Raw genomic sequence first — 20,692 nt, 5'->3', positions numbered from 1 at the left:
AACATTAAGTTCTACTCTCAGAAAATTTCAATTATAGGGGCACCTGGCTGACTTAGTAGGAAGAGCACCTGACTCTTGATCTCAGGGTTGTGGGTTCAAGTCCCATGTTGGTTATAGAGATTACTTAAATAAATAAACTTTAAAAAAAAAAAGGAAAATTTCAACTATACAATATTATTAATTATAGTCACTATGTTATACATTAGACCCTCAGACTTTATTCATCTTATAGCTGAGAGTTTGTACCCTTTTACCAATCTCTCCCTATTGTTGTTTGCTTTAGGGAAAAAGAATCATTAACCATCAACATCCTCTGGAATTGAATTAAATTCAACTCAAACTTGTGTTGAGCATTCATCACAAAACATTCTCAAACTTCACGTCAGAGGAATGTGAACAAATAATATAAATGTATTCACCTTTAAAAGCCAAGCTAATTTTTGCATGCCCCTCTATAAAATATCTCAGCATTTAAGAATGTATATTTTTAAGTTGCTTATTGTTAAGTAAAATTGCCAAATAAGGAGATGATCTATATTTATCCTGAGACTTAAAGTCCAGCTCTCTAGTTTGGTAAGAATTCACTGTACCCACTGGGTACAATGGATATGAATAAGAAATGGTCCCTGCCCTAGTGGGGCTGACAGTATCCCACGGGAATCAGACAGAGAGACTGTAGCCTACAATGCCTAGCAGGGAGAGATACTAACAGTATAGTGTGAGAATGTAGTAGAAGAGGGGTTGACTAAAGATGACTTGGAAGATCAGGGCAGGCTTCATAGAGAAAGGTGCTTGAATTGAGCCTTGAAGGATGAGAAATACTTCTTTAGGCAAGGAAAGATACTTGAAGCATAAAGAATGGGATAAACAAAGGTACAGAGCCAAGTGTTTGATGAAATGCATGAACTGTGACCATCTACACATCTATACCACATATACTAACTACTATAATGTTTTATTTTAAATACTATGAAATAGAGAAACAAATCAAGTAAGTTCAACTGGTTCAGTTGATAGCTGCTACAAGTAGCAACATTATATCAGCTAGTGTCTGGTTGGCACGGGGACACATGGGGAGCCCCACCCATGCAGCCTCTCCAAGGTTCCAGACCAGAGTGCTGGAAAGGAGATGACGATATTGTGATTTGCAGAGCCAATGAGCTAGAGTTAGTGAGAAGGGGCTCCTAAGATATAAAATTAAGGATCAAGACACCTGAGGCAGGCTAAAAATCTGATACTCATTCAAACGGATTTACTATCAATTTTCAACATTTGAATAAAGGACAAGCTGATTCCTTCATGGAGGAAGAGCGAAAAATGAGGCCCCTGAAGGGCAACACTTGGCCTCCCATCCAGAATCAATAGCAGCTCAGCTGCAGCCTCACTCTACAGCTCTCAGCAAAACATTTTACTAGGAAACCGGACTCACCTTTCTTAGAAGGCTTTTTGGTGACCATTTGTTGCTACTTAAGACTGCATCTAGGGGGCGCTTGACTCACTCAGTCAGTAGAACATATGACTCTTAAATTCAGGGTCGTGAGTTCAAGCCCCAGGTTGGTTGTGGAAACTACTTAAAAAAAAAAAAGAATTATGGGACGCCTGGGTGGTTCAGTTGGTTAAGGCGTGGGACTTCAGCTCAGGTCATGATCTCATGGTTTGTGGGTTTGAGCCCCCCTCTCCTTCGACTCCGGTCGGGCTCTGTGCTGACAGCTCAGAGCCTGGAGCCTGCTTCAAATTCTGTGTCTCCCTCTCTCTGCCCCTCCCCCGCTCAAGCTCTCTCTCGCTCTCTCAAAAATAAATAAAGATTAAAAAAATAAAAAAGGTTAAAAAAAAAAAAGACTGCACGTAGGCCATCACCCCCATCCCCAAACACGCCCGCGTACCCGTACCCACACACCCTCATAATGTTGATCAAGCATTCCTTTCAATCGCACAGGATACTTTTCCTTGAGAGAAGTCCTGACAAACATAGTTTTCTCCCTCTCCCATTTCCAGAGCTCTGTTACTGCCTCTGATAGACTGGTGCATGTCGGTCCTTCATCCGGCTGTAACTGGTGTTCAGGCCCTGCTGGTTGCTGGGGGCTCCCCCATGCCACAGCTGGACGGAGGCTGCCTGCAGAGGCAAGCTCCAGATTCTGGCTCCTGTGGTGGTAACCAGGGCCTCTGAATGACTCATTTTATTATTTCTGTCCAAACAAGAACTTAGGATTTAGTCAAGTCACTTAACTGCTTGACCTCATTTTCTTCATTCCTGAAGCAACAGGGTTTGGCTGGCTGATGTCAACGTAATCCTTCAGTTCTGATTTTCTTTACCACTATATGCTTCATCTTTAGTTTGTGCTGCAAGTAATTCTGGTTTGGTTTGGCTTGGTCTCTCCAAACTATGATATTGGTTCATTCATTTATTTAACACCTATTTACTTGAACCTATTCTATGCTGGATCCTGTGTCAGACTTCAGAGAATGCAGAGTGAATAAAACTGCCCATGCCCTAATGAACTGGAGGTGGTGGGTCAAGATGGTCAACGAACGATAAATAGCGCTGTCATTTGCTGGGAAATGCATCAAGAAAAACGAGGCAATGGAAGAGAGATGGGCAGTGGAGGCTGGGTCCTGCTCTTAACATGTGGTCAGGGAAGGCCTTTCTAATAAGGTGACCAAAAGCCTTGGAGCCTTTTTATCCTTGCTATATGATTATGGGATATTGTAAGTTTGAGAAGACCTTGAAGTTGCCAAGAGATAGGAACGAAATAGGCCCTGGTGGAGGTGTGTAAGAGTTTGGGTTTCAATCTAGCTTTCCCTTCTCACATCTTTCATGTCCTAAGATTTTCACCAATGAGCTTCTCTTGCTTCTGTGAGTCTAAACGTTCTATTTCAGCATTTGAATGATTTTTCAAATGTACTGCATCTACTTATTTATCTCATTTTTCCCCCATGGGAATTACGGCTATTAACAATAAAGTCAAAAAGCTTTGATAATTGAATTTACAGGAATTTACCAAGGAGGGATTTGTTTTGCATGTGAATTTTGCACCCAGATCTTCAGTATTTTTCTCTTCAGCTCCACAAACCACAGCCTAGAGGAAGGACCCCACCTAAAGACTGTGTGGGGGGGGCGCCTGGGTGGCGCAGTCGGTTAAGCGTCCGACTTCAGCCAGGTCACGATCTCGCGGTCCGTGAGTTCGAGCCCCGCGTCGGGCTCTGGGCTGATGGCTCGGAGCCTGGAGCCTGTTTCCGATTCTGTGTCTCCCTCTCTCTCTGCCCCTCCCCCGTTCATGCTCTGTCTCTCTCTGTCCCCAAAATAAATTAAAAAACGTTGAAAAAAAAAATTAAAAAAAAAAAAAAAAAAAAAAGACTGTGTGGGAAGGAGGTAAAGAATCAAGGACTAGATTGGAAATACTGCTTTCAAAGGGTGGGCCTCCCCCCCGCCCCGCCCCAGATTCATCTTGCACCTGCTGGCTCCTTTACTGCCTATAAGGTGATTTGCTTTGGAGGAGGCTGGAAGTGTGGGTCCCCAAGCAGATGAATAGCAGACACTGCAGGCTGAAGGCAGGTCCTGTGGATGTTTAAAGAAAAGAAGTGGGCAAACCCCAGGTAGTGACGTTGCTAAGGTGCATTCCAAAGTGGGTTAAGGATGAAAAGGATTCACTTTACCTCTAAATCCAAAACATTCTAGTCTAGTGTGTGTGTGTGTGTGTGTGTGTGTGTATGTTATATATATAATAATAATATATAAGATTATATATAATATAGAATATATAATTATATATTCTATATATAGAGATAATATATAAATATAGAATATAAATATATAACATATAAATATATAACATATAAATATATTATATATAATAATATATATAATATAATTCTAATCTTATTTGAATTAAATATATATCTGACAAGGGCTAAGCCACTACAGATCATCTACTTTTGACCCTGTAACTCTGAAAATGCCCTCTAGGGCTGAGATAGAGCTTTAAATCCCTCTATTCCACTATCCCAGCCTGGATTTCCTGTGGCCAAGTTCTTCCTCCCTTAGTCTCTACATCCGTGACTACTGATTATCAGATTTTTAGGTAAGAGAGCACTTAGCCAATTAATTACTAATAGTTGATTACACCTAATTAACACATTAGATTACATGCTAAATAGTTATCATTGACAGTGTTTGGCAGTTTTGTCTCTTATTGAACAAGCTTTTACTGAGATTCTACTCTATGTAAGAACATAGAATGGGCACCAAGGATCCCAAGAGGTGAAGAAATAATCTCTTTTCTCAAGAAGTTTATAATCTATTGAGACAATGAGATTATTTATGTAAGATAAATAACAGTAGAAAGTCATGGTTTTGGTTCCATTTGAGTTCAGAGGATTCCAAGAAAGGAGGGTTAATTTACTATTGGATTGAAGGAGGAAGTTCCAGAGGTTTTGGACCTGAGTTAGACCCCAGGGAATGAGGAAGGATTTGACAGTTGGGGTAGGGTGAGGAGGGCAGACAAGGCAGAAGGAATGGGAGAGACAAGGCAGGAATGTAGGTGATGAATTAACTCAGAAGGCTGGAATATCCTGTACAGGTTGGAAACAAGGTTGGAGAGGAAGGTCAGGGACATTGTGGAGGACCCTGAAAAAATAATTTATGTATTACATTTTATAACTCAAGTTTTTGAGAAGGAATAAGAAATGACCAAAGGAAAATAATCTAGTAGTGGCCTAGAGTGTTAAATAAACTGATTAGGAAGCTCCTACAGAGGTTTAGGCACAGAGGAGTCAGGGTTGAAACAAAGAGGTAACATGAAAAGCAAAGGAGGAAATGTAAGAAATCTGACAAAGAAAGACTCAGAAGGATTTTACTTCCTTTAGACTGGACGGGGAGAGGAAGTTCATTCGGAGGTCTTGAGCCTGGGTCAATGGTAGTGCTAATGACAGAGCTAGAGGAATCTGAAGGAGGAGGCTGGATAGGTTAAGATGACCAGTGTGATAAAAACAGCTTGAGTTTGAGGTGACCATGGAACAGCCAAGTGCAAATATTCATTGGAAAGAAATATAACAACCAGGGATATTCATTTAGCAGGGAAAAAAAAAAGATCAGAAGAAAAGCCAGTTTTGTTTCTTTCCCTCAAAATAAAGACCTGAGTACTAGGGGCACCTGGCGGACTCAGTTGGAAGAGCATGCTACTCTTGAACTTGGGGTCATGGATTTTAGCCCCACAATGGGTGCAGAGATTACTAAAAAATAAATAAATAAATAAACAAAAAACCCAAAACCAAACCAAACAAACAAAACAACCTGAGTACTAAACAACAGCCCAAACTGCATACTGAAAGAATTAAGGATTGGGAAATTATAAACTACTTAACATAATTCTAGTTGGGGTTATAGTGGGTTTTTTGTTCTGTTTTCATTTTGGTTTTTTGGTGTTTCAGACTGAACAAAAGAACAATTATGGGAGGCTGTGGGGACTGAGGGGCTGGGGAAGGGAGGCCACTGGTTGCTATGTCACCATGTTGCTAAGTAATATTTGGAGATACCCTGCTAGATTTTATTTATTATTATTATTTTTTTAATTTTTATTTTTTGTTTTTTACCCTGCTGGATTTTAATCTCAGCATTTTAGAGCTCCAAAGACTTTGAGAGCCTCCTTGTACTAGATCTGAGAAAATGGAAGTACAGACTCTCATGGCTTCCTCTTGGCCCTGCCGAGTGAGCAGTCAGGGTCGGATCTCAGTCCAGTGTTCTTCCCATTTCTTGACCCTGCCAATCAGCAGGTCAAGATCTGGGGGGAACATTTTTACATTGATCCATGATGGGAAGCCTTGGTGAAAATGTTCAGATTGCATGACTGAAAAGCAAAATGGATGGTCTATGAAAGGCACTAAGTCCCCAGCATTGGAGGTGGAAAATGATGTGGCTCAGCATGTGTGTGCTCCTCTGTTAGACTGATTTGCCTTCAGGTAAGGGAATCATTTTCAAATGACATCAGGACAGGATGAAATGGGCATAATCTGTGCAGGGAATGATTTCCTTATAGTATGTTTAGGCAGCCCTGGAATAGATTTCAAGTGAGATTGTTCACTGTGTTTCTATATACAGTATATTTTTCAAGGTTCTGAAGGATAGGATTGCTATCTAACTCTCCGGGATGGGATAAGTATGTAGTTGTTTGGAGACAGGAGGATGGAGAACTTCTATGTTTCATTTACTTACTCTTGTCCCAAGTTGTTCCCCAAAGGAAATCGAAACAGTGCAACAAGAGATTTAGTAATCAGTATATGTAGCTTCTTAGCGAAACCAGTCCCAATGTGTTCTGGTCTCTTTATGGAGTATTTCTAGACCTCTCCACTTTGTGCCAAACTTTCCAGATATTGGTAAGAAATGGTAAGAAAGTACTCAGTGATTGGGTTCAGTATGCTTTAGCTCTAGGAAGGCCATGTATGAAACAGGCTGAAATGATTAAAGAAACAATCAAACTAATGATGAATTTACATTTTTTCATTGATGAACAAAAATATTGAATGTGTCTTATATCGAGGTTAATATGTTGTTGGACTCTAGTCATAACAGGTTATAAGATGATCCTTGCCTTTGTGAGGATAGGTGACAGTTGAGGAGAATAGGTGACGTCAAGGCAGGCTTATGAAGGGTATAATTGCCCTTTGAAGGTTGAGTGGGATTTGGGTTGGCAGAGTGCAGAGGGTTTTAAGGCAGGGGAAAGGCAGGGACTGAGATCCTCAGGTAGAAATGCATATAGACCAGTTGTGCAGGGAGAATGTTGTTGTTTTTTAGTGGCTCAAGAACATCACTGACTCCTGTCAATGGTGCACGAGCTGGGGGCTATTCTTCTAACTGAATTTACAGATTTGCAGGGTTTGTCTATGATTTCCAACTTCTGGAGCTCCCTGGGAGGTAATGAGAAATTACAGTCATTCTCAAGATTGGATTTGCTCTATTCTCCTTTCTAGCAGTTCTGAAAGTGCCAAAGGCAGATCCAAATTGGATGTGTCACTTTATCTGAACTATGAAAAAACTCCCAGGAGAGGCAGCAGTAACCTGGTTTCCCCTCTTACCTAAAAAGGCTTTGGTGACTGATGATCTATTTCACAAGGTACTACTAACTCAGTCACGTGATCCAGCTCTTGTGAGGCCCACTGCTGTCTCTGCCTCAGCAGGAGGAATACTTCCCGAGGACTAGCTGAGGTTGGCCACGTTGATAGACCCCTCTGCTAATTAGGGTCATCCCTAGGGCTGGAGGGAGCTCTCTCTGAGGCTCAGGCTCTTTCCTTCACAGCTCTCCCAGGAGCCTCTCTTGCCCTTCCCATTTTCCCAGGCAGGACCAACCTGGTGAGAATACAGCGACAGTCACTTCATCTTCCTTTCAAGTACGCATTTGCCTTGCACTGGGGCCACACTGTTCTCTCCATCTCTTGCAGAGTGTCTCAGAGAGGCTCTGAACTTCAACTCAGATGAATCCAGGGAGAGAGCCTGTTTGAAAGGTTGAAATTAAAGTGAGTCAAACTGGGATAAGAAAAGAGAGAGGGCGCATTTTCCTAACCAGACCCATACTATCTATAAAGCATTCAGGTTCACGAAATTGGGTTCTGGCACATTTATGTATGCCAGTCAATAACATGAGTCAGAAGAGCCCCTGGAAGTAACAGGATCGGAAACTCTTGGTACGTTTTGATGTCTTAAATGACATGATAAGTTAAATTTTAATTTTAATTTTAAAATAGTTATCTCTAACCACTGGGTTGTTGTGTGTGCGTGTTAGCATGCTGGTGTTCTTTGTTTTCTGATTGACATGTTGACACATGGCAGCTCAACCAAATAACTATTCTGACTGATATTAGGGTAAACAAACAACTTAATGCCCCATGGAGCGGAAGTGGAAGGATCTCTGTTATTCCATATTCTGATGTAAAGAACCTCTGTGTGCTCTTGATCTATGGAATCGCCCACTCTTTGCCCTCTTCTCACTGGCTTTGGGTGCTCTGAGGTTGCTGGCAATGGTGAGCTTCAGTTATAATTCCTTTTGGTGTGGGACCATTCGTCAGGAGATCCTGCTCTATCCTGGTTCCAATGGTGGGCACAGGGGATACATCCTGCCACTAAAACTTTGCTTGATGGGTTTTCCCCCCTAACAAAAATTGCCTCCAGGCTAAACCCTTGTTCTATGTAACAGTAATTCTTTTTTGCTTATGTGAAGCACGTGTGGGAAAAAGCACGCTTCTCTTGTGGTACTGGATGAGAATTCAGTTCATTTCCATGAATATTTGTTGATGATGTGCCCAAAATGGCACAAGGAGCTGGGGATACAAAGATGAATAAGACCACCACTCTGCTCCCAGGTTGCTCACAGTCTGGTGAGGAGTAGCGCTCACGCAGTTAACCAAGGATGTGATGATGGCCTTATGACCTGGTCAGTGGCAGGGGCTGATCTTTTTCTAGCAACACCTATATTTGGGAAAAAGTTAATTAAGAGGCTGACTTGAGGACCAAAGACCATTTTCAAAATAAGACTGCTTATTTTTTTTCTTGTTCAGCTAATTTTTTTAAATTTTATTTTATTTTTAAAAATTTATATCCAAATTAGCTAGCATATAGTGCAACAGTGATTTCAGGAGTAGATTCCTTAGTACCCCTTACCCATTTATCCCCTACCCCTTCCACAATCCCTCCAGTAACCCTCTGTTTGTTCTCCATATTTAAGAGTCTCTTATGTTTGGTCCCCCCTCCCTGTTTTTATATTACTTTTGCTTCCCTTCCCTTGTGCTCATCTGTTCTGTGAATAAGACTGCTTATTTTGAGGGATGTCTGGTGGTCCTATATTTTAATTCTTTAATTTATTGCCTTTGCCACCATAAGTTGCTATGTATTCAAGAATGATTTGATGATTGTATATATTTTTGGAAGCAGGTATAAAAATTACATTATCATTGAGGTATCCTCATTATAAACACTTGCATCTGTGCCCAGGTATTGTGAAATTTGCTTTATCTCCTTACCATTTTGCTTCTAAGGGTCACCCTGTGCTCTCTTTCCTTTCTTGAATTATGTTGATTAATGAACTGTATTAATAGATTTGTAAGCATCCAGCCATTTTTACACTCTAGAACGAACTCATGGTATTGTAATTTTGCTTTCAGACATTTTATTTAGAATATTTGTATTTTATTTATTTAGGCTATCCTAGAGTAGCTTTGGTATCAGAATCTCATGGGATGGATTTCGTGATTTACATATATCCTATTCTGTGATACAGATTAAATAATACAGTCACTGTTATTACAGAAAGTTCTTGTGATATTATCCTAGATTATTTCTTATTTGAAGCATAGACATTTGACACCCCTCTTTCAATTATCTTTTCTAAATAGGTGTTGTGGTTGACATTACAGTTTTTAAATTATTTTATTTTATTTTATAGAGAGAGCACACAAGCAGGGAAGTGGGACAGAGGGAGAGAGACAGAGAGAGACAGAGAGAATGCTAAGCAGGCTCCATACTCAGAGTGGAGCCTAATGTGGGGCTTGATCCCACAATCCTGGGATCATGACCTGAGTTGGAATCAAGAGTCAGACGCTCAACTGACTGAGCCACCCAGGCGCCCCAAAAACAGAATTTTTAAAATAATATTTCATAGCCTCTGAATTGGTGGTTATAGCCCTCTTCTTTGTCCTATTTTGTATTCTTTCTTTTTCTCTCAATCTCCCTCTGTCTCATCAGACTTGCCGGAACTTCTCCTTTTACCAATCCATTTAACCTGTTTGTTCAAACAGCTCTCAGAGCCCATATAGGAAGTAAGACATTTGTTTTAAAGTTTATTTAATTTTGAGAGAGAGAGAGCATGAGCAGGGGAGGGGCAGAGAGAGAGAGAGAGAGAGAGAGGGAGAGAGAGAACCCCAAGCAGGCTCCACACTGTCGACGCAGAGCCTGATGAGGGGCTCGATCCCATAAACCTTGAGATCATTACCTGAAGCAAAATCAAGAGTCAGATACTTAACTGACTGAGCCACCCAGGCACCCCAAGAATACATCTTTAATGACAGTAAAAGTGGTTCCTTCTATTATAGTGTTTTGGAATCCTGTGTCATGAAGTGGCTTATTTAAAGATCTAGGCTAATAGAATAGTGGTCTTACTTGGAGCTACTTCTTGTGTAAGTTTGAGTAAATACTTAATTGTTCAGAGCTTCAGTTTCCTTTGGTCCTGGGTGGTAACAGTGCCCTGCAAAGCACTGTTGCAATGATCAAGTGATACAATGTAGGAGAACCTGAAAACTGTGACATATGTACAAACAAGGTCATGAAATATGCCATTTCATAAAACCTATGTCACTTCTAAGCTATAGAAAAAAACCAAACAACGACTTCCATAATTTTTTTCAAGCATTCTTCTACATCACAAAGATTTTAGAGATTTTCTTCTCTGAAAACATTTGCAGAATTTGTCCTGATGAATTAGTTTCAGGGGAAAATATTTCCTCATCACCCTCCCCCCAACATAAAAAGTTCTCATTCTACTAAATTAGAAATGTGCACTAAAGACCCATTCAATAAAGGACACTGAAATGGAAATTAGCTCAAGTCTGCTTTCAATTAATTTCAATTCCCCAAAGTGCCAAACTTTCTTTTTCTGTCACAGCAGTAATTGGAAAGTAATAGACAGTCCTAAGTTTTTGTGGTCTTATGCGTGTATGTGTGTGTGTGGTATACATTCTAGGTCAGTCTGGGGGAGGGTCAGGAGATTTTTCTCAGTATTCTTTAGGCTTGTAGTAACTTTACTAATGTTATAAACTTTATTAATTTCATAAAATCTGGCTATAACTTTTTAGATTAATTCCTATTTCTCTATTGCAATAATTTTAGAGCCTTTGTTTTTAAGCAGCAGAAACCAATTTTATTTTATTTTTAATTTTTTTATGTTCATTCATTCTTGAAAGGCAGAGCATGAGTGGGGGTGGGGCAGAGAGAGAGAGAGAGAGAGGAAGACACAGAATCCGAAGCAGGCTCTAGGCTCTGAGCTGTTAGCACAGAGCCCGACGTGGAGCTCGAACCACAAACCGTGAGATCATGCATGACCTGAGCCGAAGTCGGACGCTTAGCCGACTGAGCCACCCAGGTGCCCCTAGCAGAAACCAATTTTAAAAGGAAATGCTTCCCCACAAGCTGCAGTTTGTTTTCAGGCAAGAACAAAGAGACTCTAGTTGAAGGGGATGGAGAGAGGGGCCCAGGACTCCACGAGCTTGGTGGCTTTGTTTCTGTTCCCAAGGCAGGTTTGAAAAAGCCCGAGGGCTTTGAAGAGTACAGACTGAAAACCATTGCTCTATATAATGATCAGGCAAGGTTTAGTAACTAACAGGCTTTTCCTAAAAACATTTTTCAAGGGTCTGCCAAGGCCCACACAGGTGTTTTTAAAGGCTAGCACTGTAGAGATGGAAAGACAAGAGGAAAACTGGGGAGGAGTAGAAGCCATATGAACTTGGTGAGAGGAATGTGGCAGCATTTGATGGTTATTCAAAGGTAGGAAGTGATTCCAGGGCAATGAAGGAGAGAGCAGAGAACGGGCTCAGAGAGTGAGGGATTCCCACAGAAAATGAGGAAAAGACTATAAGTAAGATCTCAAAGGGAATCTCAGAATGTAGTAAGTCTTTTCCTAGAAAAAGTCATACTACTTTTCCATGTAATCTTGTTGTTATCCTCCCTTTTAAGATGTGCCTTTCGATATATGTTAGTCATTAATATGACCATAGTGTTGGAACTAGTAATTCTCTTCTGGAAACCTTGCCTAAGGAAAAACAATGTCTTAAATATGGAAAGAAAAAAACTATATTCCTTTTAATATTCATTTGTTATAGTGAAAACCAAAAAACTCTCCTAATGTTCAATAATTTTGGGGAACGAAAGAAAACAATAACACATTTCCTTAAACAACTATCTTTCAGTAACTAAATATAATGGTTGTGTAACTATTTGGAGAAAGCTGCAAGTAATAAAATACCAGTTCTGAAATCACAGAGACCTAAGTCGCAATCCTGGCTCCCTCTGCCATTTTTTAACTATGATCCTGGCTATAATATTACCTCCTTTTTCCAAGTCTCAATGTTCTCATCTATAAAATGAGGATAATAATACGTGTTCAACGGGACCAATATGAGGATTCAATTAAATGTGACAATATAAATAAATATGAAGCATAGTGATTGGCACATAGCAGGTGTTCAATAAATGTTATTTCTCTCTCCACCATTCTTTATATAGCACATGGAAAGATGCTTATTTTCTATCAACAGATTGGTTGACAAACGTAAGGAAATACATGGTTTCCTAGGAAAACATAAATTACAAAATTAAGCAGAAAAACTGAATAGATCAATTACCTTTGAGCAAAATCTGTCTACCTTTTTAAAAAAGGCACCAGGTCCAAGTGATTTCATAGCTATACTCTATTATCTTTTAAACACCAGATAATTCTAACTTAAGTGAAAAATTTCTAAATTATAGGAAAAGATTGAAAACTCTCTAATTCATTTTAAGAAGCTAGCGTAACCTGAATGTCAAAAAAGAATAAAAGACAAAAAACAATAAACCTCCCACAGATCAAAATCATTTATGAATATAGATACAAAATGCCTAAATATTAACAAATAGAGTTCAGTGTACCAAAAGAGGTGTACCTACAGCCAAGCAAATATTATAGGAATGCAAGGATGATTCAACATCAGGGAATCAGCGTAATGCATTAAAATAATAAAGGAGAAAAAAGCAATTCTATCAATAGCTATTGAGAGGACTAATAAAATATAGTATCCATTCCTAATAAGAAGTTTTAGTAAAATAGAACTAAAAGGAAATTACTTAAGTCTGATAGAGATGATTTACCAAATAAGAAGCATCATTCTAAATGACTTTAAAGACATTTACATTAAAATCAGAATATGGATAATGATGTCCACTATCACCATTATTAGTAAACATTATTCTGGAAGCTCTAACAAATACAATAAGATAGGACAATGAAATAACCAGTATAAATATTTGAAAATAAGGATAAAAATCACCTAGAAAGGGAGCACCTGGCTGCTTCAGTTGGAAGAGCATTTGACTCTTGATCTTGGAGTCGTGGGTTTAAGTCCCACATTGGGCGTAGAGATTACTAAAAAAACAAACAAACAAACAAACTTAAAAAAAATCTAGAAAGCTGAACAAATACTCATTTAAAAATCTTCCATAATTAATAAAGGAATTTACTAAGGTGGCTAAATGTAAAATAAGTATGCAAAGAGATAGAGAATACAAAAACCAGCTAGAAGTAGAAGTGAAAAAATACCATTTAAAATAGCAATAAAAAATACTTAAGAATGAATTTCACAGGAACAGTACAGGATCTTTAAGAAGAAAACAATAAAATCTGATGGAAAGACCTAAAACAAGATCCAGTCAAATGGAAAGAATATTCATGTTCAAGGATGACAAGATCTGATGTAAGAAAATATCAGTTCTCCCAAATTAATATATAAATCTAATGCATTTCCAATGAGAATTTAAATTTTTTTGTAATGGGTAAAATGACTTTGGAGTTCATTTATTCACATGGAAAAATAAATGTCAGGTAAAGCAAATTATAAAAAAAAATAATAGTTGACTTGCCTTACCAAATATGTTTAAAACACAGAACAGCCATAGTTTGTGGTTTGGGAACAGAAATAGATCAGAATAGGATAGAGGACGTATAAAAGATCTCTGCGTGACAAAAGTAATATTCAATTCCATGAAAGAAAAGGATGGCTTATGTAATGGCTGGTGCCAGTACAAGTGACCATCCATCTGGAAAATAAAGAAATTAACACTCCCTTGCACCATATATTATAATAACAAGTTCCAAATGAATGAAACACTTAAAAATAATGAAAGCCTGAGAAGAAAATTTAGGGAAACATATATAAAATCTTGGGGCTGCATAGAGCTTTTTAAAAAAAATTTTTAAAAATGTTTATTTATTTTGAAAGAGAGATAGAGAGCAAGCAGGGGAGGGGCAGAGAGAGGGAGACAGAATCCCAAGGAGGCTCTGCACTGTTAGTGCAGAGCCTGAAACATGGCTCAAATCTGAGCTGAAATCAAGAGTCAGATGCTTAACTGACTAAGCCATCCAGGAGTCGTAAGATACAGAGAACTTTTAAAGCAGCTCAAGAAATCAAGAAGTAAATTAGGAAAAAGTTCTATTTGACTTCATAAATTCAAAAATGTTTTAATAGCAAAAGTGACTGCAAAGTCAAAAGACAAAAAAGACAGTTGGGAAAAATAATTAAAATTCACATGACAAATAAAAATCTAATCTCTAGCATATAAAAACTCTTACTAATTGATAAGGAAAAGACAGATGACTCAATGGGAAAATATGCAAAGCAGAGGAATAGGTAATCCCCAAACAGCAAATCTAAATGTACAGGAAAGACACATAGAGGTGCTTGGTAACTCTAGCAGTCAGCAAAAGTAACAATGAAATATCCCTTGTCACACTCATCTGACTGGCAAGAACTAAAAAGTGTTAACTTCTACTATTGGCCGGGATGGGATGCAGGAGAAAAGGTACTCACACAGTTTTCCTGGGGGATATGGGAACAATTACAGCCTTTTTGTAAAGCAGCCTAGTCATATCTATTAAAATCCCACATAATTAAAAGCATGAATATGTAAGGCTCTATGTACCAAGCTGTTTGTTGTGGCATTGTTTGCAGTGGCAAAATAATGGAAATAGAGGGAATGTACATCAATACAGAAATGATTAACATAGGTCATTCACACCTCATGTATTGTGCAGCCATGAAAAATAATTTATTAGCTCTACACCCATTAACTTGGAGAGACTGCCATGAAAGAAATAAGATGCAGGGAGGTGTAGTGGGATACTACCATGACATGTATGTTCTGTATATATGTTTGCACATGGTGATATGAAAATGGAGAGAAGAGTGGAAGAACACCGGCAGATTGTTAACACCAACTGGGACTGGGGAGGAATGCTGCCACTCTCTGCTAAAGTGGCCACAACAAGGGCGCCTGGGCGGCACAGTCGGTTAAGCGTCCGACTTCAGCCAGGTCACGATCTCACGGTCCGTGAGTTCGAGCCCTGCGTCAGGCTCTGGGCTGATGGCTCAGAGCCTGGAGCCTGTTTCCGATTCTGTGTCTCCCTCTCTCTCTGCCCCTCCCCTGTTCATGCTCTGTCTCTCTCTGTCCCAAAAATAAATAAACGTTGAAAAAAAAATTAAAAAAAAAAAATAAAGTGGCCACAACAACAAAAAAAAACCATGAGTAACAATGATCCAGTTAAAAAACATTTTTTTTAATTAATTTATTTTGAGAGACAGAGAGAGGAGGGGAGGAGCAGAGACAGAGAAGGAGAAAGAGAGTCCCAGGCAGGCTCTGTGCTGTCAGTGCTGAGCCGACGCGGGGCTTGAACTCATGAACAGGGAGATCATGACCTGAGCTGAAATCGAGTCGGATGCTTAACCGACTGAGCCACCCAGGTCCCCCAACAATGATCCAGTTTTTAAAAAGAAAGTAAAATGCTCATGCTATAATGCCGGTGAAATAGCAGATACAAGTAGGTCCATGAACAATCATGTAAAACATTCAAGAGAAAGAAAGATGGGCAGGCAATACAATTAAATGATCATCATGGTTACTTAAGTGAAGGCATTAGAGTTGTCTTTTCTATGTTTTCCAAATTTTCTCTAATGTAGTTTTGTTACTTTTGTAATTAAATAAATAAAATAAAAATTCTTATTTACCCTATATTAACCACACTCTTTTGGTTATGTCTTGAAATCCATGACCATGTGTACATATGTGAGCTTGATGATGTCCTAACTCTGAAAATGTGTAAATTTACACTATATCTATGATATATGAATGGTATTTTTGGTTTGTTTTCAATGACTTGTAAATTAGATAACTAAATCCCTAGGAAGTAGTTAGCCATAAAAACATGGCTTTACGTATTTCAAGCTTTTTTTCCCTCTAAACAGTAACAGAAATCACTTCTAAAAGTCATTTTCAAAGCTGTGTGGCTTTGGGCAGGTCATTTCTCTTCCACTCTCCAGACCTCAGTTGCTTCACCTATAAATGATGAAGCTGGATGAAATAATTTTCTCAGGGCCTTTGGCTCTAACATTTCATGATTTAATTTACATACATCATAGAATGCATTAGTTGTCAAACAAAGGAACAGCTGCTAAGGAGAAGAAAGTTTTCATCTCAGTAACACTCACATCAGCTGTAAAAGACATTCAGATAACTAGAGAAGATGCTCTACCCTGACATAATGTTCACGCTCGTGTGAAAAGGGTGTAAGATCCCAAAAGTATGTAGCCTTGATTTTCTTGATATCCCTCATTTATAAATTATTATATATTGATCAATCATTGGAAAGGATTAAAGTTCTAGCTGGCCAAAAAGAGGTCCAACATCCACAACACTGACATTTAATCGCATTTTGAACCCTCAGCTATGTGTCCAATGGTCGCTACAACCAGGCCACATTCAGTAAGCACCTCCAGTGTGTAGTCTGCCAGATGCTGAAAGTGGGAACAAGGTCATCCAGGAGCTTACTGTGTGATGTATTGGCCTTCATACTTGCTCAAGTTTTTTGTTTTTTTTTTTTAATTTTTTTAATGTTTATTTTTGAGAGAGAGAGAGAGAGAGAGAGAGAGAGAGAGAGAAAGAGAGGCAGAGCACGAGCAGGGGAGGGGCAGAGAGAGGAGACACAGGATATTAAGCAGGCTCCAGGCTCTGAGCTGTCAGCACAGAGCCTGATGTGGGGCTAGAACCCATGAACTGTGAGATCATGACCTGAGCCGAAGTCAGATGCTTAACTGACTGAACCACCCAGGCACCCCATCAAGTTGTTTTTTTCTTAAGATGATTTCCCTGAACTATATAACCTGTTAATAAAATCAATGGGTCTAAAGTAATTGATATGATCCAAAAAAGAATATATTAAAAAACTATACATTAAATTTTTTTTTAATTTTTTAAACTTTATTTAATTTTTTAAATTTTTATTTGAGAGAGATAGAGTGAGCAGGGGAGGGGCAGAGAGAGGGAGACAGAATCCCAAGCAGGCTCCACGATGTCAGCACAGAGCCTGACATGGGTCTTGAACCCACAAACTGTGAGATCATGACCTGAGCATAAATCAGGGGTTGGATGCTTATCTGACTGAGCCACCTAGGTGCCCCTAACTTTTTTTTTATGTTTATTTATTTTTGAGAGAGTGCAAGTGGGGGAGGGGAGAGAGAGGAGAACAGAGGATCTGAAGCGGGCTCTGTGTTGACAGCAGTGAGCCTGATGTGGGCTTAAACTCATGAACTGTGAGATCATGACCTGAGCTGAAGTCAGATGCTCAACCGACTGAGCCACCCAGGCACCCCAGTTAACTTTACCTTTTAAACTAGCTATTAACTTAGTATCTTCACTCTTCTGAAATTACATAAACCTCAAGTTGCCTCTAATAGCTGTGTTCATTCCAATCATTTTAAGTTAGCACATAAAGTAAGTCCAGTTACTTCACCAGTTCTGCCTGCTAACCCTTCCTGTTGATTTCAATGGGCAGGTCCAGAGAAGAAGGGGTGGCCTGATCCAGGGACAATGAAGATGGAATGCTGAAGAGTAAGGTGGAGGAAAGAAGCAACAGGCACCATGGAAAAGACCAAAACAAAGCAAGGTTAGATTTTTTCCAATGTCTTGCTATAGATCTCAGAATTTAAGAAATGTAGGTTTCAGTCTTCTTTTGCCATTGTATCAAAACCTGAGAATAAGTTGCCTTGGCTATTCTCATTTCCTTATTATATCATGACCACAAAGAGCACAGACTTGGTGCTGGAAAGGCGGGAAATGCTGTATCTATAATTTGGTGTGAGTTGTTCTTATTTTTCTTAGCAATAACTTTGGGACTTGCTTCAGAGCAACCTGCTGAATAAGGCCAAGATACAGACTCAACTAATAAACATCCAACACCTTCTCGGTTAGCGTAGAAACATAAGTGCTCTCTCTTCTCATCTTTACCATATAGAATCAACCATACAGAAGTAGTTTCTGTCATCCTCTCCAATTTACAGATAAGGAAACAGTCATAGAGATGTCAGGCTACAATCACAAAGTGTCAAAGTTTGATCTGGGAGCCTGGACTTGGTTCCCATGTTCTGGTTCTTGCCATGGTACCAGGCTGTTGGGACATAGTATAAAATGAGCTAAGTAATCTTTACTCAGACTTGTGTGGGGAGTTGTGGTGATCTTAAACCATCTAGATTTTATAGGAACAGCCTTCTGTCTGTGTAAGCTCTGGGCTGAGGTTATGTATTATTTATTATTTATATTTATTTAGAGGTTGGCTCCTCTAAGGAAGGGTTTTCTGTACCACCATATCTTAAGGGAACAATATATACATCCACACAACCAAATACTCGCAACGATGGCTTAAAAAAAATTTTTTTTAACATTTATTTATTTTTGAGACAGGGAGAGACAGCATGAACGGGGGAGGGTCAGAGAGAGAGGGAGACACAGAATCTGAAACAGGCTCCAGGCTCTGAGCTGTCAGCACAGAGCCTGACGCGGGGCTCGAACTCACGGACCGCGAGATCATGACCTGAGCCGAAGTCGGATGCTTAACCGACTGAGCCACCCAGGCGCCACAACCATGGCTTTAATCTATAAACTGCAGAGTGACACAATGGAGATATAGCTAAATGGATGAGCAGTGAGCTGCATGTTTTACTTGGATTGTCCTTCTTCATGGCCAACCAGTGTGGTTCTGCAAGGTACACTGTAAGCCGACCTTTTTTCTCCCTAGTTTGTAAGTGGTTTTTACAACCTGCTATTTCCTTTGTATTTGCCCTGTGTTTCTCAGTCTTTAGTGTTGCCAATACTATTTTCTTTCTGCCTGTATCCTTCCCAGAATCTTTCCTTTGACAATTCCCTTCTACCAACCCTCTTGCCCAGGAAGACAGTAAGATTGCCTTAGGTGATCTGGGCAGTGACAGCAGGGGAGAGCTCAGAAGTTTGGCAAGGACATTGTACACAGGCCTCCTGAGAACAACACAGTGACAACTAGACAGGTGCTGGAGCAGCCTTCCTAATTGTAGAATACCCTCTCAAGTAAACTTCCACCAGCCCCAAGGACAGGAGGGAAACCTTCATGGGCATTCCCTTCTGGCTGATTAATGAGCGTTCATCATTCAGTTTGGTTGCAAAACTTGCCCACTGTGGTAGGACATTTTTGTTTTGTGTTGTTGTTTTACTACAAGAAAGAGTTATATCAGATAGATACGGTTTGGTCATTAGGATGTGAATCTAGAAACCACCTACACCAGCTTATGTTTTGTTCTTGTATCATTGGTTTCTTGTCATGCAGCCACAGATTTAAGATCCTAGAAGTCCCCTTATTCCCTACGTGTGTGTGTGAAGGGGATAGGCACAGAATGAGTCATGTCCATTGAACAAAGCTCTTTCTTCCCACAGGAGAGAATGAACATATACCGATGAATAATCCTTCCACACAGATTTACCAGGTAAAGACAACTTAGATTGTTTTGAACACTCCTATATGTAATAGTGATGACTGTCATTTATGTATAAAGTTTTCCAGCACTCAACAATTGCTTCCACATTTGTCATTGGTGTTTGTTTACTTAACAAGACTGAGGTAGGCGGGGCAGAGAGCACCATTCACATTGCACTTTTAAGCAAACTGATTTTTGAAGGACAACTTATCCAGGTTGTAAATTACAGTGCCTACCCGCCCCCCCTTCCCCCATCAACTCTGCTTGTCTTGCCTGTTGCCACCATCACTATGGCCATTAAACTGTGCAATAACATTTCCGTAAGAGAGAAGGAGAAAGCAAGGTCTGTTTTTTCTTAGTTTGCTATTTTAGCAGAGAGCATTAAGAACTGAAAGGGGGTTAACATTGCAAATGTTCAAATATGGTGACAGAAAAAAATTTAAGCTCCTTTTAAACAATGGAAATAATTTACAAGAAAGATAAAAATTCTTCAAAACATTTTATAATATGTTTGCAACAAGGGTCGCATTGGTCTGCTTTGGCTCTCTAAACAGTGTTTATTTGGCTTCTATCTCTAAATGTAAATTTAAAGTAAAATTCTGTCCTTAAAAATCATGGAGGTTTATTCTGATATAATATGTAATATAAAAGCAGCTTGGGCTAGGAAAATCCATGCTCCTCTCTAGAGTTAAGGCACTGTTATCTGGAAAGCATGAGAAGGAAGAGACAATTGACAGGGCTTGGTGGAGGCTGGCAAAAAGGGTAATTTCAAGTTGGCCATAAGACTTTAAGCTTTGGTAAGGATAAAGAGTGGTCTCCTGAAAAGAGATACAGGAATCCAGAAGAGTGGAGAGTTTTGGGGGGAAATGTTATTTAGATTTGTTGAGTTTAAGTGATAAGTAAAGTGAAAATAACAATAGTTCCCAGAAATATCATGCAAGATATCATTGCTGTGTGCGAGTCAGAGCAAGCCAACACAGGATTATGAAAACATTTTTGTAATCATATTGCTCCTAGACCAAGACCAGCAATGGAAAGGGGTAGAGGAAACAGCCTCATTTCAATTTAATACATGTTTATTGAGCAGTTACTATGTGCAAAGTCAACTGCTTGGCCTAATGAAAAATAAAAC

At 39.4% G+C, this 20,692-nt stretch overlaps 1 protein-coding gene across 1 annotated transcript in view; it reads left to right on the top strand.

Annotated features, from left to right (window-relative positions):
* The first annotated feature begins 2,026 nt into the window (after nt 1-2,026).
* The window catches only part of ARHGEF33 (Rho guanine nucleotide exchange factor 33), a 66,419-nt gene continuing 47,753 nt past the window's right edge, over nt 2,027-20,692 (top strand). Inside the window, exons 1-2 of the mRNA XM_049652716.1 lie at nt 2,027-2,150; nt 19,520-19,569. Coding sequence (XP_049508673.1) covers nt 2,027-2,150; nt 19,520-19,569 — 174 coding nt within the window. The remainder of the gene's footprint in view (nt 2,151-19,519; nt 19,570-20,692) is intronic.

Source organism: Panthera uncia (assembly GCF_023721935.1).
Source record: "Panthera uncia isolate 11264 chromosome A3 unlocalized genomic scaffold, Puncia_PCG_1.0 HiC_scaffold_12, whole genome shotgun sequence".
Classification (NCBI taxonomy): Eukaryota; Metazoa; Chordata; class Mammalia; order Carnivora; family Felidae; genus Panthera; species Panthera uncia.
This window is presented reverse-complemented; position numbering and strand designations above follow the sequence as displayed.